Genomic DNA, 17,370 nt, shown 5'->3' on the forward strand with positions numbered 1-17,370 from the left:
TTTTTCACGTTTATCCTTTGATTTGATTTCCTCCCACTTTGGACATTCTTTGATTTGGTGAGTTTTATCACCATATTTGAAGCGTCCAATAGTGCAAGTAGATCGTTTCTTAGAAAATTATTTTTTCGAGTAATTATTATTGAACCTTTTGTTTCCTTGGCCATTTACCATTCCTACTATATTCCTTGAGAACATGGCAAATTCATCTTCCTAGCTCTTCGTCCTCTTCATCACTTGGAGAGGATATTAGAGCTAGACTCTTTCCCATTGAGGATTCAATAGAATTCTTCTCGAGATTAAACTCGTGAGCCATTAGTGATCCAATTAGTTCATGAAGAGTTAAGATGGATATGTCATGGGCTTCCTCAATGGCGGTGACCTTAGGTTGCCACTTGGGTGTAAGGCTACGAAGAATTTTTTGAACAATCTCGGACTCGAAATCTCTCCCTAGACCTTTTAGTTCATTAATAATACAAGAAAAGTAAGATGAAAAGCTATTTATGAATTCGTCCATTGACATACGAAACATCTCATCTTGTTGCATGAGAAGGTCAATACAGTGTTTTTTTAATCTTGAGACGTCCCTTCATAGGCAAGCACAAGGGAGTCCCAAATTAGTTTAGCCATAGGACATCCGGAGATTCGATTCACTTCCGTCTCACCTACACATCGTTGAAGAATCGACATCGCTTTCGAGTTTTTCTCAGCCAACTTGAAGTCATTTTCATTGTAATCCTTCTCGGCCTTGACCTTAGGAAAACCCGTCAAGATGTCGGTTTCATCAATAACGAGAGGTCCATCCTCAATGATTTTCCAACATTGATAATCGATACTTTTGATATAGTGCTCCATTTTGAGCTTCCACCATACAAAATTCTCATCGGTAAATACCGAGATCTTGGAGTGTTTTGAGGAATCCATATCCCAAGAATCAAACTCTAAGGCGATTAGCCTCGATCAAGAGCACAAGGCTCTGATACCAATTGAAGAGTTTAAGATTCTAAGTACGAGTTTAGGATTCTAAGTACCTAAGAGAGGGAGGGTTGAATTAGGTACTATTTTAAAATTTCAACTTAATCTTTAATGTTTTAAAGTAAGTTGATCAACAATATGAGAAACAAATGGATACATCAAATAAATTGAGTAATTAGAAGTGTATCACATTTGACAAAGGAAGTCTCTAAAATCTGGAAGCGACAGTTGTTCTGACTGTTACTTATTTGTCTTAGCGAGTGGAGTGAAGGCTACAGACCAAAAGTAACAGTATTCAGGACTGTTGATAACTAAAAACGCAAATGAAGAACGAGTAAATAAATTGCAGCGAATCAAAAGTGACGAGAGATCAACACAACGATTTTTGAATTGGTTCGGTCAGCGCTCTAAGGGCCTACGTCCATTCTTCTTTTTAGTGATTAGTTAAGTGATCTACTCCGACTATTTGAAACTCTTACAATAAAAATGACCAACAACCTACTCCGATTGCGACAAGAGTTCAAAGACTAATCTGTCTAAGAACTCGACACTCTAACTAGAATGTTTACAAGATCAAGTTTTCTCAATCTGTTTCTTTAAAAGAATTGAGAAAGATAACTTATTAGATCAAACGATTCTTGATGAGAGAGTACAATACAATAAAGCAACAGTGGTGAGGACTGTGACACTTGAAGACTTAGAAGATTTTTGCAAATGAAAGAGATGCTTTGAGTTCTTAAAACTGATTTTGCAAAAACACTCTGATATTCTCAGAAAAAGTCCCGGTTTGTGAATGAAGGGAAGTCCTCCTTTTATAGAGGAGACATTCAAGATGGAGCAATCTAGGGTTTACAAGTCAAAGCTTTTGATAAGGGACAAAAGTTTTGACCTTCCCATGTTTGCACCAAAAAGAGCACTCTTCTAAGAAGCAAAAAGAGGAAAAAAGGATTTGTAATTATCCTTAAATAATTGTTGGTTTTTTCAGAAACAAAGGAGAGAAACAATCACCAGAGGACAACTCTTGAGATATAAAAAAAGAAAAGACCAAACTTTGTTTTACAAAAAACCAAAGGTATGTTTTAACAAAATAGGAAAGCTTTTGAAGTGGAAAGTATCATAACCTTTTTCCAAAGAACCACCCTTCATTATTTCAAGCTGAGTGCCATCTTTCAAAACTGAAGCATGAGAATGCCATTTTGATTATAAAAAGAATTTTGAAATTAAAATATTTGCTTCAAGTGTTTACAGGCCAAAAGTGACAGTCCAACTTACTGTTACCAACGAGTGTAACAGTAGGCTTGACTGTCACTATTGCAAGTATTCTACTCTTTCACCTTTACAATAGTTGACACAAACGACTCTAAATCTTGAGTAGAAAATGTTCGTTACTTCTTGATTAAGACTTGCAAAATGATCGATTATTTCTGAAAAAGGAAACTAAGAAAACACATGTTAAAAAGGCATGTCATCATCAATCAAATGAACCCAACAGTCTCTTATCCACTCTCACTTATACATATCTATAAAACCTTATTAAAAGGTTAGCCTCAAAATGTCACGTAAACAATGCCACCTAGGATAAGGAAAAGCCACGTAGGCATTTGCAATGCCACATCAATACAATCTTATTAAAAGGTTACCTAGAATAATATGACATGGCGGATTTTAATGTGACATGGAAACTTAAATATGACATGGCGAATTAATGCGATATGGATTATCTATTTTTTTTATTTAAAAAGGAAAAGAAGAAAAAAAAAAAGAAAAAATTGGAAACATGAAATGTAAATAGCATAACAAATACGGAGTATTAAACTTTGGCCTCTTTAATTTCTAGATAAATAAAACACCAATTAAAAATCAAAATTCATACTAAATTTTAAATTTTGACGTTTATTGTTAGAATATTATAAGCAACAAATAAATATCACATAACTCTAATTTTAAACCATTTATAAAAAAAAAATTGTAAATATTTGTAAATACTACGGAGTAGACTTGGCAATATTATTCCACAAATAAAAATTTACATCACTCTAATTTAAGTTGAAACTGTTTATATGTGAAACTCTTTCTTATTGTTATCTACTAATTAGAGAAAACCTTTTACATTTCATTTCTCATTACTCTATATTTATGTCTATATTAAATTTCCTAATAATGAAAAAGAATGCTCAAAAGTCACAAAACCTTGATACAATTTATGTATATATTCAATTTGATAATAATAATAAAAAAAAAAAAAGACGCCGAAAAGTCATAAAATGCATTCTCAATTGGCTATAAATGTTTGATGAAAGGCAACATTTGTAAACCATAATTCAAGCCAATATTTTTTTTACCGCCATCTCTAACATAATCGTATGAGACAATAATCTATCTTATCACTTTATCAACATCAAAGTAAGTATATTAAGGATTTAAATTAATAATTTATTTATTTAATTTTAAGTTCCATTGCTTCTGAAGTGCTCATCACATCTTTAAACTCCATTTATGTGTTGTTTTGTTCTCATTTAGGGGCTATCAAGATTTGTGGTGTTGTGCTATGTTGGAGTTAGTTGCTCCAAAACTTAAGTAAGACAACATTTGTCCCACATTGGAAGAATAGTGGGGGAATGTTGTGTTTATATATGAAGTGGGTTAACAAAGTGTTAACTAGACTATATGGGATAGACTATAGTCTCCTAATGCGCGCCGCCATCGTCTGTCCGGCTCGACTCGTCTCGTGACACGCGCGAGGTGAGGTTGGCCCCCCTTTTTGCTACTGGACTAAACTTTTACATCGGATACTTTTTCTAGCTGTTGAGGTTTTATTGCACAATCAATACATAATTCATGACACGATTTGTTCCCACTTTCGTCTTTGGTGTGCAATATTGTGCGGAAGGAGGCGTTAACCCTAGAATCCGTGACCACGGAACCCAAGGAGCACCTGTGTGGGGGTCTTACTGATTTAGGGCAGTGTCTTACGCGGCGTCTCGATTAAGGGTATTTTCTGATCAGCTAAGTTCTATTTCTTTCATGCTATTCAAAGGTAAATATATTTACATTTTTATGACTCAATGTTCTATTTCATTCACTATTTAATGGAAAAAACTTAAATTAATAATGATAAGGTTTATATTACATAAATTAAATTCACAATTTTGTTTGTAACTAATTACTTAGTGGACTTTTTGTTTTTATTTTGTAGGGATGGTTCATTGGAGATTGAAGACTATATAGACAAGGAAAATACTAGAATTGTTCAATAAAGAATCTCTCCACTCCCCTCAATACTATATTACTCCGTATAAACTAACTACAAGATTAGCATGAATTTGAATGATTAATTGTTTTAGTTTCATAAAAAAAAATTAGTATTTCTTAAAGTTTCTAATGTATATTTTATTTTGGCATGTGTTGTTTTTTATTCATTATTTTCCCTTTGAAAAATTATTCATGATCTCAATCTTATTAGAGCATCTCCAATGGACAGCTACAACACGTTGTAGCTTGATTTGCCAATACGGTTTTTTAAGCTATTTTGCTCTTCGACTACATACCGCTCCAGTGGTTGGCTACAATACTTTCTAGCTTTATAGGTCCTACAATAGAATTTTCCTCCAATTATAAATTTTGCTTTTTATTTTATTTTTAATTTTTAAAATCAAGCTACATGCTTGGTAGAGCTACAATGCTCATAAGCTACATCAATCTTTCCTCACTCCAATGGTAAGCTACTTGCTTGCTATTTTATAAAAATTGCAAGCAAGTCCTTAGAGCAAACCATTGGAGATGCTCTTAACAAGTTGGATAAAAACTAAAACAAGGTGTCATAATTAGCTAGCATATAAATTCTACTTCATCACAAGATGTCAAAATTGGGCACACTCTACACAAAAATATCAAAGAGTAGTGGAAAATCATAAATAGTCTCGTGAATTTCCACGGGCAACAAAACTAGTAATATAGTTAAAAGACTACTTAAAGCATTTAATTTTATTCCACATGTCATTTTTATATTGGCTAGTATTAAAGCTACTTTAGACTTATTTATGAAAATCCGTCATAAGGTTTACTAATATTTTTTTGTTGGAAACCATAAGATCGATCATGATTTAAATTATAAAAATAAATTAAGAATTCACTATCATCATTTAAACCGTAAAATTTGTCCATCTAAGTCTTCATTAACCATAAAGATATTAGTTAAAAGGTCTTATATAGTTATATGTAGTAAATAAAAGTATAATAATTTTGATTAGAAAGATACTAATATTTTTTTAGTGGAAACCATAAGATCATGTATTAAATTATAAAAATAAATTAAAAATTTACTCTCATCATTAAATTGTACAAGTTGTCCATATAATTCTTCATTAGCCATAAAGATAGTAGCTAAAAAGTCTTATATGTGGTAAATAAAAAATCTAATAGTTTGATATAAAGCTTCCATTTCTTTCAAAACCATCTTAAATACTGTAATTAGCACACTTGAGAAAAACTAATAAACAAGGTGTGTACATGTGATTAAAGTGTGCATAGTCTTCTTAAATTTACTACTATCTTAGAATTTAAAACATTTAATAAGACTTATAGTTAGTTTTGTAAGATGGTGTATATTTTATTTTTATTTTTATTTTTATTTTAACCATCTCAAATTTGCAGATTATTCATTGTGAGGAAGGCTATTGAAAAGTGAAGATTACATGTTTGGATCTAAATGTGAAATGAAACATATTTTTACTCCTTTAGTTGGCTTACAAACTTATTCATCATCATCATTAAGATTCTCTATTTTACATGTAAATTTTTGAGAAAAAAAATATAGATTTTAAGGAAAAATAAATTAATAGTGTATCTATTTAACTTTCTAAAAAAAACTATCAGATTTGTAGGTTTGATTAACTATTTAATCATTTTATTTGTAAAAAAGAAACTAACTAATTTAATTTGTTATCGGTGATGCTAATGTAACCGCGATGTTTGAGTGCTTTGTTTATCGACCTAACGGCGTAGTCATTTTTAGCCTAATTTATGATGTACTATAGAAAAATAACAAATTCGTAAAAAATTAAACAAATATTTATAGTTCTAAAATTAGATCATTAAATTTTTTACTACAAAATATTCATAAATAATATTAACAATTTAACATGTATTAAAATATATGATAATAAAGTTCAAATTAAAAGTTCTATTTATAATATTATGATCATGCAATAACGTAAAAGGAAGTAAACATTAACAAAAATTTGGCTTATAGGTTATTCGCAAAAAAAATAAAAATATTTTATATATTAGTTAAACATGGACGTCAACAAAGAGCAAATAAACGGGACAAATAAAACGTGTCTGCGATTTTCGCGGGTACAAAACTAGTTATATATTGAACCCCATGAACCCCTACTAAAAAGACCTCTGTAAATGGTCTCCTCCCCTTTTCAGCTTTGTGCTAAAATCAAAGGTAAACATAGAAACAAAACGGAACAGAAGGAATATATAACCAAATATGTTGCAATCCATCACCCTTTTTGATATTACTAGTCGTTGCGCCGCGCCCTCCCGGGCGCGGAGCCCCAATTTGATTAACTGCTGACATGATACTAATGTGATTTCCGTATAGTTAATGTGCGCCTAGCCTTAGAATAACATGGTAATTACTTTACGAAGTTGGTCCCTACCATTTAGCAGACACAACGACAGCCTTACGCTACTATCTTGGGCAGTCAAAACCCTATAGTATAGCCTTGGGGCCAGAACGTACAAGTTAACAGCTGGGTCAATAATCGGAGAGTAGTGGGCTGCACCGGAAAGACAAAATAAAAGTACGATGATACAGTCTAGATAGGATTCAGATGAGACAAAGTGAGGAATAAATGAAAGGAGTAAAACATTGTTTTGCAGAAAAGCTAGATACTTATGCACAAGAGATAGGGCTTGTTTAGTAGTCATATGTTCCTAATCTTCCGCTACATTCCGAATTTATCCGGCTTTTTTCTACCATTCGAGATATCCGTGCACCTGTCTCCTGGAAACCTAACCCGAAACTTTTCCTTCTTATACTTAAAAGTGTGAACCAGTTACAAAATTGTACCAAAATTTGTCAAAATAATCCTGAATTTTTTGGTATTTAGATTAGAGAGACTTTTTGGAGCACCCACTCCAGGTCTCGAGTTCTGGAGAGAGCTGTTGTTGGCACTACCTGAACGTACAGTTTAGTTGTCCTTAATTTGTTTTCAATGTAGTCGAGGTACGCCTCACTTTCCTGCATATAAGGCAAATGTATTTATGGTTAGTCTCAGATGCAGGATTTTTCGTTAGGCTTCCTCATTATGCTGGCATAGGTCAGGGTATCTCAGGTTATTTGCGAGATGCATGAACACTTCATCTAATGTAAACAGAATATTTGGGCACTGCAATGGCTTCGGAAGGTGGAGTATAATCTTCAAAATGCATGCAATACAACTACATTCTCCAATTTCCATAGGCATATCGGAATGCGAAAGTTCTATGTGTTTTGCAAAAATGACCACGGAGAATACCTGTGCAGTCATTGAGAACATTTGAGGCAGCTTTCACTTCCAGAAGGCTTTCTACATTTTCAGTGTATGCAGTGAGAGTATACTCTCCAGTCTCGTCTGCTGCCTCAAATGTTTCCGCCATTCTATATACACAAAGCGTACCGGTAGGCAACAGATACTCAGATAGGTGCAGGCGTGTTAACGCGCAGCTTCCTAAAGCCATACCTCGAATGTTGCAACTCCTACCTATGCGATAATAACTGCGCAACACTAAATGAGTAAACCAGGTGTAATGAATAGCGAGTTAAGCGCAAAACAGTTCAAGGCAAGCATCGAAGGCATTGAAGGTTGAGGTCAAACTAACCATGCAAGAGTAAGCATGACATATGCCATTCGATGACAGCTCTTGCAGTAGCTACGTATCGCGACACGACGTTCTTAATCTGCTACTTCTGAGTACAGCAGAAACATGTCGAATTGTTAGTGTTAACAAATCTTATAATTTTTTGGACGTGTGGTTAGCCACATGTTAAATAAAGAGTAGCTAAGTCAGTTCAAAAGCAGTACATATGAACTGGACTTTTCGGCGTGGAATTCGAAAAATCTGCCCGTACAGCACTATAACGTCCGACAGCTCGAACAACAGCTGGGGCCTGTGTAGTTAAACCAGCGCAAAAGTTTATTAGAAGTAAGTGAACTAAAATTCATGGGAAGCATTAATGTGAATCAGGCAAGACGGCTTAATAAGACACAACATATAGTTGAGATGGGATTCAAAGGCTCGAATCTAGAAGCAACATCTAGTGACACTAAAGGTCACCTTGTTTCTTGTGAATAAATGAACGGTTTGGAGAGCATTCATGCACATCCAAGCTTCAGTCAAGCATTTGAATTAGAACATCCAAGCATCAGCGAATAAAGTGTGCACAAATAGCACCTAAGAAGTGTGCACAAATAGCACCTGGTATTGAGGTAGGAGTCACAAACCATACCTACCATTCAAAATTGATTCCCTTTCAGTGATGCATGTAATAACCCAAAACAAAACACGAAGAGGCAGAGACATGACAATTAGAGTGCACTGCTGAGATACTGACAGAATGCATGAGAAATTTTTAAGGAACCAAAATCCAAGAAATGTGGTATAAGCAGGAAACGCTTGCCCCAAGGTTATACAATATAATTGGGAAGAAAGTGGTTCAGTGATCATAGTTTTAAACTAAGATACACACAAGTACTTTGGTTGTGCCATATTGGCCGAGTCAGAGAAAAATTATAACGATCCCTTTAAAATGCAGAAATATTTTGTAAGAAAAAATCCTGTAACATTTCTTTTTAAATGCATAATTGGGAAAAACCTAAAACACCCACAACTCTTTAGTTTTCTGGGTGTCCCACGACCACAGAGGAGAAGGTTTCGTCTTAGACCTATTGGTAAAATTGCAAAGATAGAGAAATCAGCTTTCTTAAGAGTAGGAGCATCATTGACACCACTCCCCGTAACACCGCACATCTTCCTCGCTTGCAACCGCTTTACAATTCCAGATTTTTTGCTCTAGATCATCTTACAAGTTCAAAAGCGCTAGGTATATTTGAGAAAACTAAAATTTGAGTACTCTACAAAACATATACAAACTAACAGAATTCTAAAGGGAAATCAGTGAGCCTTGTGGAGTAGTCGGATCCGACCTTAAATGTAAGTCCAACCGAAATCATTGTTTAGTCATTTAATAGGCCTGACAAAAGTAACAAAGGCTATTTACCAGGGAAGACACCAGCAAATCCATCCACCTTTTCAATCAGATCATCAATTAGCAAAGAAGCGATGGCCTCATCCTTGATCTGACCCAATAAAGCAGATGAAAGATAGACGTTAGTACCCATACCCTATCGACGGCCAGTTTCTTAACAATGGCCAGCTGCCACCCAAATTACCGAAAAAAAAATTCTTAGCACGGATGGAAAGATTACATCCATTAGCATTGGCTTCCAATTATGTCGTGGAAGAAGAAAAGTACTTACAACAACGAAAGAAACGCACCAGTGATTATTGTAACATTCACTCCGAGATTCAAAGCCCTTCTAATAGTTTCTGCACGGTCATGTCTTGGTCGGTTAAATAGAGGCATGAGGCCGCTAAATTGCCAAGGGACACCAGGGCTTTATTTGATACCTTCTAGAAATTCCTGAAAGCTCAGAATCGCATACCAATATTCTCGTAGCAAAGCAAGTACTTCACTCCCAACATTTCCTATACTGTATGAAATTGGCTTTTGCTTTGCTACCGCTGGTAAGCCCAGGCCGCGTTCAACTACTCTCTCTATAACAGCATGCACTCTTTTTCCTTTACTCGACTTGTCATGAGCAAGATTCAAGATCTGCAAAGCACAAACAGCAAAAGTTCAAATTATAAAACAAGATACGACTAACAACAATCCAAAATTTAACGGGCAGGTAACCTGTGTTCAACCAATGTCTACATTGACCAGTAATTTCTCCACATATATGTGGACGTACATTGTAAAAATTCATATTGGACTAACCAAAACGACAATTTTAACTCTTATTAAAAAAATTGTAACTATTCTATACTTTGAGAATTTATCTGTCACCGTCAACATCTTCTGACCCCCGAAAGTCAAATGGTGTCAATATATTTGGTGAAGGGAGAATTAGATTGACAAATAGCTGTTCCGGAGCACCTTTGCGTACCCGATGCACTTTACCATTGCTGTCAAATTCAGCTAAATGGCCTTCGCTAGTTGGATTAATTGGCAAAAAGTGTATCTCTTGAACTCCAGCGTGTGCCTATAAAATGTGCAGACAAATTACTCGAGCCACAAGTAATAAGAAAAGGTAAACTGTTTTAAAAATAAACCACCAAACAGCAAACCGTCTTTGGGGGGAGCAAATATGTCAACTATGCCTGCATTCATTGCACCCTGGTTTTCTGTCCGGGATGCTCGAGTCGCCATGAAAACATCAGTATTGGCATCGACAGCTTTTGCAAAGATCTGCAAGTAAGTTTGTTTACAGTTTAATAGCATGAATCATAATAGCTCTCCAAGTGAGATAGATAGAGGTCAAACAACTAACTTCAATCAGACTACTATCAACCGTGAGCTTGTGCAATGTTCAGGTTACAGTTTTGACACTACACAGCACATCTATACCAGCTATCTCCAACAAATCAGGTAGTCTTTTGGTGATAGCTCCCTAAAGATGGTTATAAATGGTTTTAGACCTCAACATCAAAGAGCCCTACAGACAAACTCGTGTAAAACGGTCTTACCAATATAAGGAATCCCAAAAAGATTCAGGATGGTATGACATATTTTCCGCCGACCATTTGATTGTATATGTTTTCAAAATACGAAGGGAATTTGGAAAACTGTATATGTTTAAATGGGGGCAAGGGAGGTATGACTCAGTATGAGGACGTATACAAGACTCAATGAACATCTTAATACCATTAGGGTTAAGAGATAAAACAACCTGTTGAGCGAGGCAATGGGAACCAATAGCCATGGTAACTAACAGGGCAGTGGACCTGGCAATAGATATTCCACCAATGAGGAGGACAAGCAAATTGTAAATTCTGGGACGTTTTCCACGGCATTGTATAGTGTATATGACAATGATTCCCACCAACATCCCAACAGCCATAGAACATATACAAAAGTCCCCATCAGTAGTGAAGACATGCATAGAAACAAAACATCTCAGAATGAATTAGATGGGAATTCAGAAAAGCACACAATTTATGAGTGTAAATTTGACCTTTTGGAATTGACCAACTTGGTTGCTTAAGTTAACAAGGTGAACAACCTACCCAAAAAATGAGTGGACTCCGGTCTCCAGTTGTAATGACGATAGCTTCAATTTCTCTTGCTTGCAAGTAGAGCTCGAGTAAACACCATCGTTAAGGCCTTTTGTGACTGGGAGGTCTCCCCGGTCAATGCAGTCTGCAAACGTCACAGTTTCAGTAAACTAAAGACGAATTTAGAATGTCATGACATGAGTGTTTGATACCTCTTTTAATAGTAGAAAGTAACCTACCTAGTATTCAAAGGTGCTCCCCCCAAAAGATGAGCACCTGCTCAACACTACTCCAGTACGTAAATGGTGGGGTAAGGGGTTGAAAGTCGTCATCTTCCTTCCCGATGTTTGTACACCACAAAGAATTTGCTTCTAACAGATTTCACGCCAAAGGGCGCAGAAATGCATTGAACAATGGTCTATCTATGTTAAACACAAGAAATCCAAAATGAATAAATAGGAACGAAAGAAAAAAAAATAGAACCACCAAAGAAAGTCCACTAAACATGCAGGACCTTAAGCACCATGAAAGGTGCTGGAAAGCAATAATAACAAAAACCATTTGCATCTCTAGAAATTAGTAGCTAAAATCAAGGCACCAGCAGACGTATCAAAAAATGTGAACATACACAATGGGATAGCGAAGCTCACTCAGCACCGTCAACAACAAATATAAAACAAAGCAAGCATTATAGATTTTATAATGCAATTGCGTCAACATAGTAAGTCCTCTTGCATGATCACCTGTTTTTAATTTTAACTCATAAACCGGGACTATAAAACACTGGCCTAAACTCCAGCTTTAGTAGTGTGTACCAGAATATCTGGACGCACGTTGTTTTCTAAATAAATTCAGAGATGAACAAAGAAAAGGTATGGGAAAAATTAGGCAAAAACGTTTTCAAACCCAAAAAAATAGGGAAAATCAAGATAGATGGGATTGAGCCGTGCCCCAAATGATGATCCCAATTAATGGTACACATTGAGGCAGAGACAATGACTAATTGAGTTCACCATAGGGCTTCACAGGTAATGTGAGCCAGGTGAAATAAGTAAGCGAGGAGAAATGAAATGAAACGAACAAAGGATAAATAATTAAGAGAGAGTTAATGAGGCATGTGAGTGAACAGATGCTGACTAACAATGTAGTTTTAAATGGGTAAATTGTTAACACAACTGTTGCACGGTATAGCCAACAAAAACTATAGGAACTGCTGGAAATAAATGCACATTACCAGCCAAATAAAAGGCAATATGACCCGAATCGCAACTCCACATACTAACAATAAGAAAAAAAACCAAATTTAACTATGAATCAAAAGATCAAGTCAGTTTACGAGCAGTAGCCGGGGCAAAGAAAAATATTTTGTCACAGACTCACTCAGGTAACTTCCTTCCCAAGGGAAGCGAAAACATGTAATTGAAACTGAATTTTTTTAAAGAACCTGCCTCTGACTGCGACCATTACAATAGTAGGCCCCCTGCATACAACAAACAACCAAATTACCACCAAATTAAACGCAAGTGGCCAATCATCACCGTTGCAAACAACAAACCTTGCCTATGACCATTACACACAACAGGAACTGTTAGGGACATTTGAAGGAGTCTCTGCCGCGACCTTATACTCCCAATCTCTGCAACCCACGAAAACAGCAATCACAACAACGACAAACAAAATACAAAACTCTAAACGGATCACAACTCTAATAGTATCACAGTAAAGAACAATAAAGTAGTAATATCAGTCATAATAATCATACCAGAAAAGCGCTCACCCCAATAATAACAATAATAATGATTTCCGCCTCATTCCCCCTCGCCAACAGCAACCACACGCCCCGTTACCAAACGCTCCCAATTCCTATACGAAAAACATTAAAAAGTTAATCAATAAAATCAACAACATCACCACCACCACCACCAACAACAACAACAAAAACAACAACAACAACAACACAAACACAACAACAACAACAACAACAACAACAACAACAACAACAACAACAATAATAACTATTAACATCGCCGGTAATAATAAGCCAGCATAGCCCTTGAACACATTTCCAATGAGTATAGGCAGTTGCCAAACTAAAGAAACCACAAGTTCAGGTTTGATTAAATACTACAAGCTTAAAACACACATAAACAAATTAAGAATAGCAACGAGAATCAGCAGATACCTGAATGCGGAACATAATTTCCAGCCCCACGGCTCTCACCCACAGCATTCCCCATGTCCCCTGCACACATATCCAATGACTACAGTCAACCAGTAAACCAAAGATACTACAAGCTAAAGTTAAGGTTAGAAATACTTCAAGCAAGAAAACATACCTAAACAGATTACGAATAGCAACAAGAATAACCAGAAACCTGTAAGCAGAAACGTGTAAGCCTTCGCCGAAATCTGCAGTGTTCGGAAGCAGAATATCCAAACTTCGGAGGTTCCTCGAGACGTTGGAAGCTGGCCAGACGTCAGCCTAGCAATTTGCAAGGTAAGCCAAAAAGTGTTAAAAAATAAGGTGTAGAAGGGTTGCCGGATAGCATCTGAGCAGTAGCTTAGAGGCAAAGACGATGCTAAAGAAATACGACAATGGAAATAACAAACCCAATCAACTTTCCCTAACTTAACCAGTAGAAAAGCCAGTGACACCAGGACTTCTACTTTATAAAAACCCTAAATAAGCTAACCTAAAACACATTAAAACTCAAACTAAGAAACCAAAATCAATAGATACGTTTTAAAAAAAAAAAGCAAAACTACGTGAAATAAACACATAGATCAAATTGTACAATCACCAAGTAGCCCGAAAGTATTACACACACCAGGAACTATTGCTGAAATTCAAATGAGGCCCTGCCATCACTATCAGTTTATACTCCCGATCTCCGCTGCCCATGACAACTGCAATCACAATGACAAACAAAATATAAGAGCTTTTAAAGGAAGGCCACAGTACAACTCCGACTGTATCACAGTAATAAATCAAAAAAAAAAGTAATAGCAATAATAATAATAATAATACCAGAAAAGCGTCCACACCAGTAATAATAATAATTTCCGCCTCAGTCCACTCACCAACGGCAACCCCATACCCCATGACGACATAGTCATAAATCCTATACGAAAGACAATGAAAAGTTCAACAACAACAATAATAAACTTCGAAAAAAAATACTGAGATTTGCAATAAAAATAATAATAATTATATAACTATTTGCATCGTTGGAAAAATGACCCAAAATCAATCAAGGCATAATTAGAATCGCGAAAAACGTAAAGGAACACGATGAGATAACGAATCTCACATAGCACCAACAACAATCAATATCCAACAAAGGGATCATTATAATATCCTAACAAAAATAATAACGAATTCAAATTGAAATAAACGATAAAAATGGAATTCATAGAAAATACCTTTGAGAGGATTTTTGATTAGAGCGGGTAGGGTTTGCTGAGGGAGTGGTATTGAGGGGTGAGAAGAGCGAGTTGAATGAGAATGAGCGGTGTAGAGGGACACAGAGAAAAGGTAAAGAGTGTGGCTGTGAGTACAGGACAAAAGGAGGGACGAGATACAAAGGGAAGATCTGACGGTAGAGGGGAGACTTGCTCGCGCACTATTCATTGCTACAATCACAGCAAGTTCTCCCTTTTTAAAGGGTAAGGATTATTGTTGCTGCTTATTTATACATACATAATATTAACATAGGTGAAGTCCAAAACCTTGCAATTTCCTAATCAATACAAGTAGAGTGACCCATCTTTTCCATGCCATTTAAGTTAACTTTCTCATGAAATTATATTGGACAAATAACGGCCTTACAAGTTACATCAACCATTATATTTAACAACCCTCTTGAGTCTTGACAAAGACACATTTTCATAGTATAGTGTTGACTACTCATTACATCTATTTTTACAACGAAAATTAGTGTTCTAATGTATGTACCTAATTGATTAGTTTCTCACTAGGTGGCCTGAATTTTTTCCTATAGTCTTCCTTATATAAATAGCGAGCTATATCGAGACCAACACAAAACATCCTCATTTTCCTTTCAATTCAACTTTCTTTTATCTCCTATATCATCTCCATATATAACAACATATAAAATGGTACCCATGTCTTATTGGTCCGACCTGCCCTCGGAGCTATTAGACCTAGTCGCGACACATTTTGATTCCTCTTCTGATACTCGTCACTTTCGCTCTGTTTGTTCCGAGTGGCGGTTTGCCATTCCCCGACCAATTTCCACCCGATTCCCTCCGATGAAATTCTTCAACTCAAGCGATGTCCATCACTGTGACATCCAACTCGAAAAACAAACTTTTTACCACCTTTCTTCCCAATCTTCAAACCCGGGTTCACCGGGTTGGCTTGTCAAAATTGAAGAAAACAATCCAGGAAGCGTCCGTTTGTTCAATCCCTTCTCTAGATCTCCAATCAAACACCTACCATTTAATTTTCCTAAACAATTGGATCTTACTAATATTAAAATCCGTGAATTGGACCATGAGTACGTGTTACGTAACGTTAGTGGTAATACGGAATTATTCAACATGGAGCATGAAAAGGTAGCAATTATTGCATCGTCCTCAAATAATTCTAATGATTTTGTCATTTTATCAACACATAACACTGGAAAATTAGTCATGTATCAATCGGTCCAACAAATATGGTCAATTTTAGACGATCCAACGTTAGGTTACGATGGTCGGAGTATTTACGTTAACGATTGGTCCATGCATTACGTTGACGTAATGGAGGTCAATGGAATATTTTATGCAGTCACAAATTCAGGTAGGACTGTTGCAATTAATGTGACGGATTATTCAACCGTGAAGGTAACGTTGTTGAAAAATTCAATTATTGGGGGCGATAAAAAATGTCTTGTAAAATTATCCGATGACTTACTCATGGTGGATTTTTACACAGACACGACCCCAAGCGGGTCAATTAAGATACTAGCAGTCGAGATTTTCAAACTCGATAAAGAGGGGCAAAAGTGGGAATTATTAAAGAGTTTAGGGGACCATGCACTTTTTATAAGCAACCATTCTTCATTTTCGGCTATTGGATTGCCGGGATGCGAAGGTAATTGCATTTATTTTCGGTTCGAAAGCTTTGACAAGAACAAGTGTTGTTTAGACAAAATTAATGAAGAAAAGGATGGTTTTGAATGGAGAAATGAAAAGATAGGAGTGTTTGATTTTGAAAAGGGTGTTGTTGGAATTTTGGAAGAATACTTGGACAATTCACTACTATTTTCTTGGCCTCCTCCATCTTGGGTCTTGACCTCAAAGTAGAATATTATTTCTAATTATTAAGTCCATTTTAATTTTCAAGCTTGTTTGTAAAATGTAATTATCCATCAATTTATCTTATTATTAAAAATAATATTCTTTGTGGAAAAAGTAGGGTTTAGTGGTGTTGTGAAATGTATTGATATTTCACAATATTACTTTGTAGAAAGTTATTGAATTGTTGCGAAATTAAGACGACATTTGAGTGCATTGATCGATCATTGATTCTTTTTTTTTCTTCAAAAATACGTAAATGATTTTTTTTTTTTACAAATCCAAAGATATAAATTTTACGAGTATTATTATTTCATAATACATCTCCAAAATAATTTAAAAATGCCATCATATTTTGAAAACGAGGGAATATTTTATAACCGCTAGATTATTTTTAACAAGTCTGTATACATAATTACTTTTATTTGTTCTAATTAACTTACTCCGTATCATAATATGAAACAAAGGGAGTATTTCATCGATATATAAACGTAAAAGTTATTGAGTCAATAAAAAAGTAGAACAAGTAATTTGCTACATGCAGTCATGTATGGAAAGGTGCAACACTACAACACTCCTCTAGATAAGTCTACCCTTCTAAGTACGTTGCATAATTTTAATGGATTTATTATCATCAAATTGGTCAACTAATTTACGCAAACCATCAGACTTGACTTCCATGTCTACATTAATTGACTTAATTGTATCACAATATTTGATTGAATTCTTTACAATACATGCTTTGTCACATGTACAACAACTTAGACC

At 35.4% G+C, this 17,370-nt stretch overlaps 1 protein-coding gene, 1 long non-coding RNA gene and 1 pseudogene across 3 annotated transcripts; 1 reads left to right on the forward strand and 2 right to left on the reverse strand.

Annotated features, from left to right (window-relative positions):
- Nucleotides 1–202: 202 nt before the first annotated feature.
- Nucleotides 203–11,162, reverse strand: LOC141649863 (plasma membrane ATPase 2-like; annotated as a pseudogene).
- Nucleotides 11,163–12,920: 1,758 nt separating this feature from the next.
- LOC141646383 (uncharacterized) lies at nt 12,921–14,171 on the reverse strand. 2 transcript variants are annotated; one of them, XR_012545531.1, is made up of 4 exons: nt 14,130–14,171; nt 13,670–13,710; nt 13,484–13,543; nt 12,921–13,164 (listed from the first exon to the last, which is right to left on the reverse strand). It is a non-coding gene; the product is annotated as an uncharacterized LOC141646383 (long non-coding RNA). The 2 variants fall into 2 exon arrangements; XR_012545530.1 differs by lacking the exon at nt 14,130–14,171 and having other exon boundaries at nt 13,670–13,770.
- Nucleotides 14,172–15,341: 1,170 nt separating this feature from the next.
- LOC141648250 (F-box protein SKIP23-like) lies at nt 15,342–16,719 on the forward strand. Its single transcript, XM_074456768.1, has one exon. The coding sequence runs from the start codon at nt 15,418–15,420 to the stop codon at nt 16,609–16,611; it is 1,194 nt and encodes a 397-aa protein (XP_074312869.1). The 5' UTR covers nt 15,342–15,417; the 3' UTR covers nt 16,612–16,719.
- The last annotated feature ends 651 nt before the right edge of the window (nt 16,720–17,370 follow it).

This window comes from Silene latifolia, chromosome 3, assembly GCF_048544455.1.
Source record: "Silene latifolia isolate original U9 population chromosome 3, ASM4854445v1, whole genome shotgun sequence".
In the NCBI taxonomy this organism is placed as follows: Eukaryota; Viridiplantae; Streptophyta; class Magnoliopsida; order Caryophyllales; family Caryophyllaceae; genus Silene; species Silene latifolia.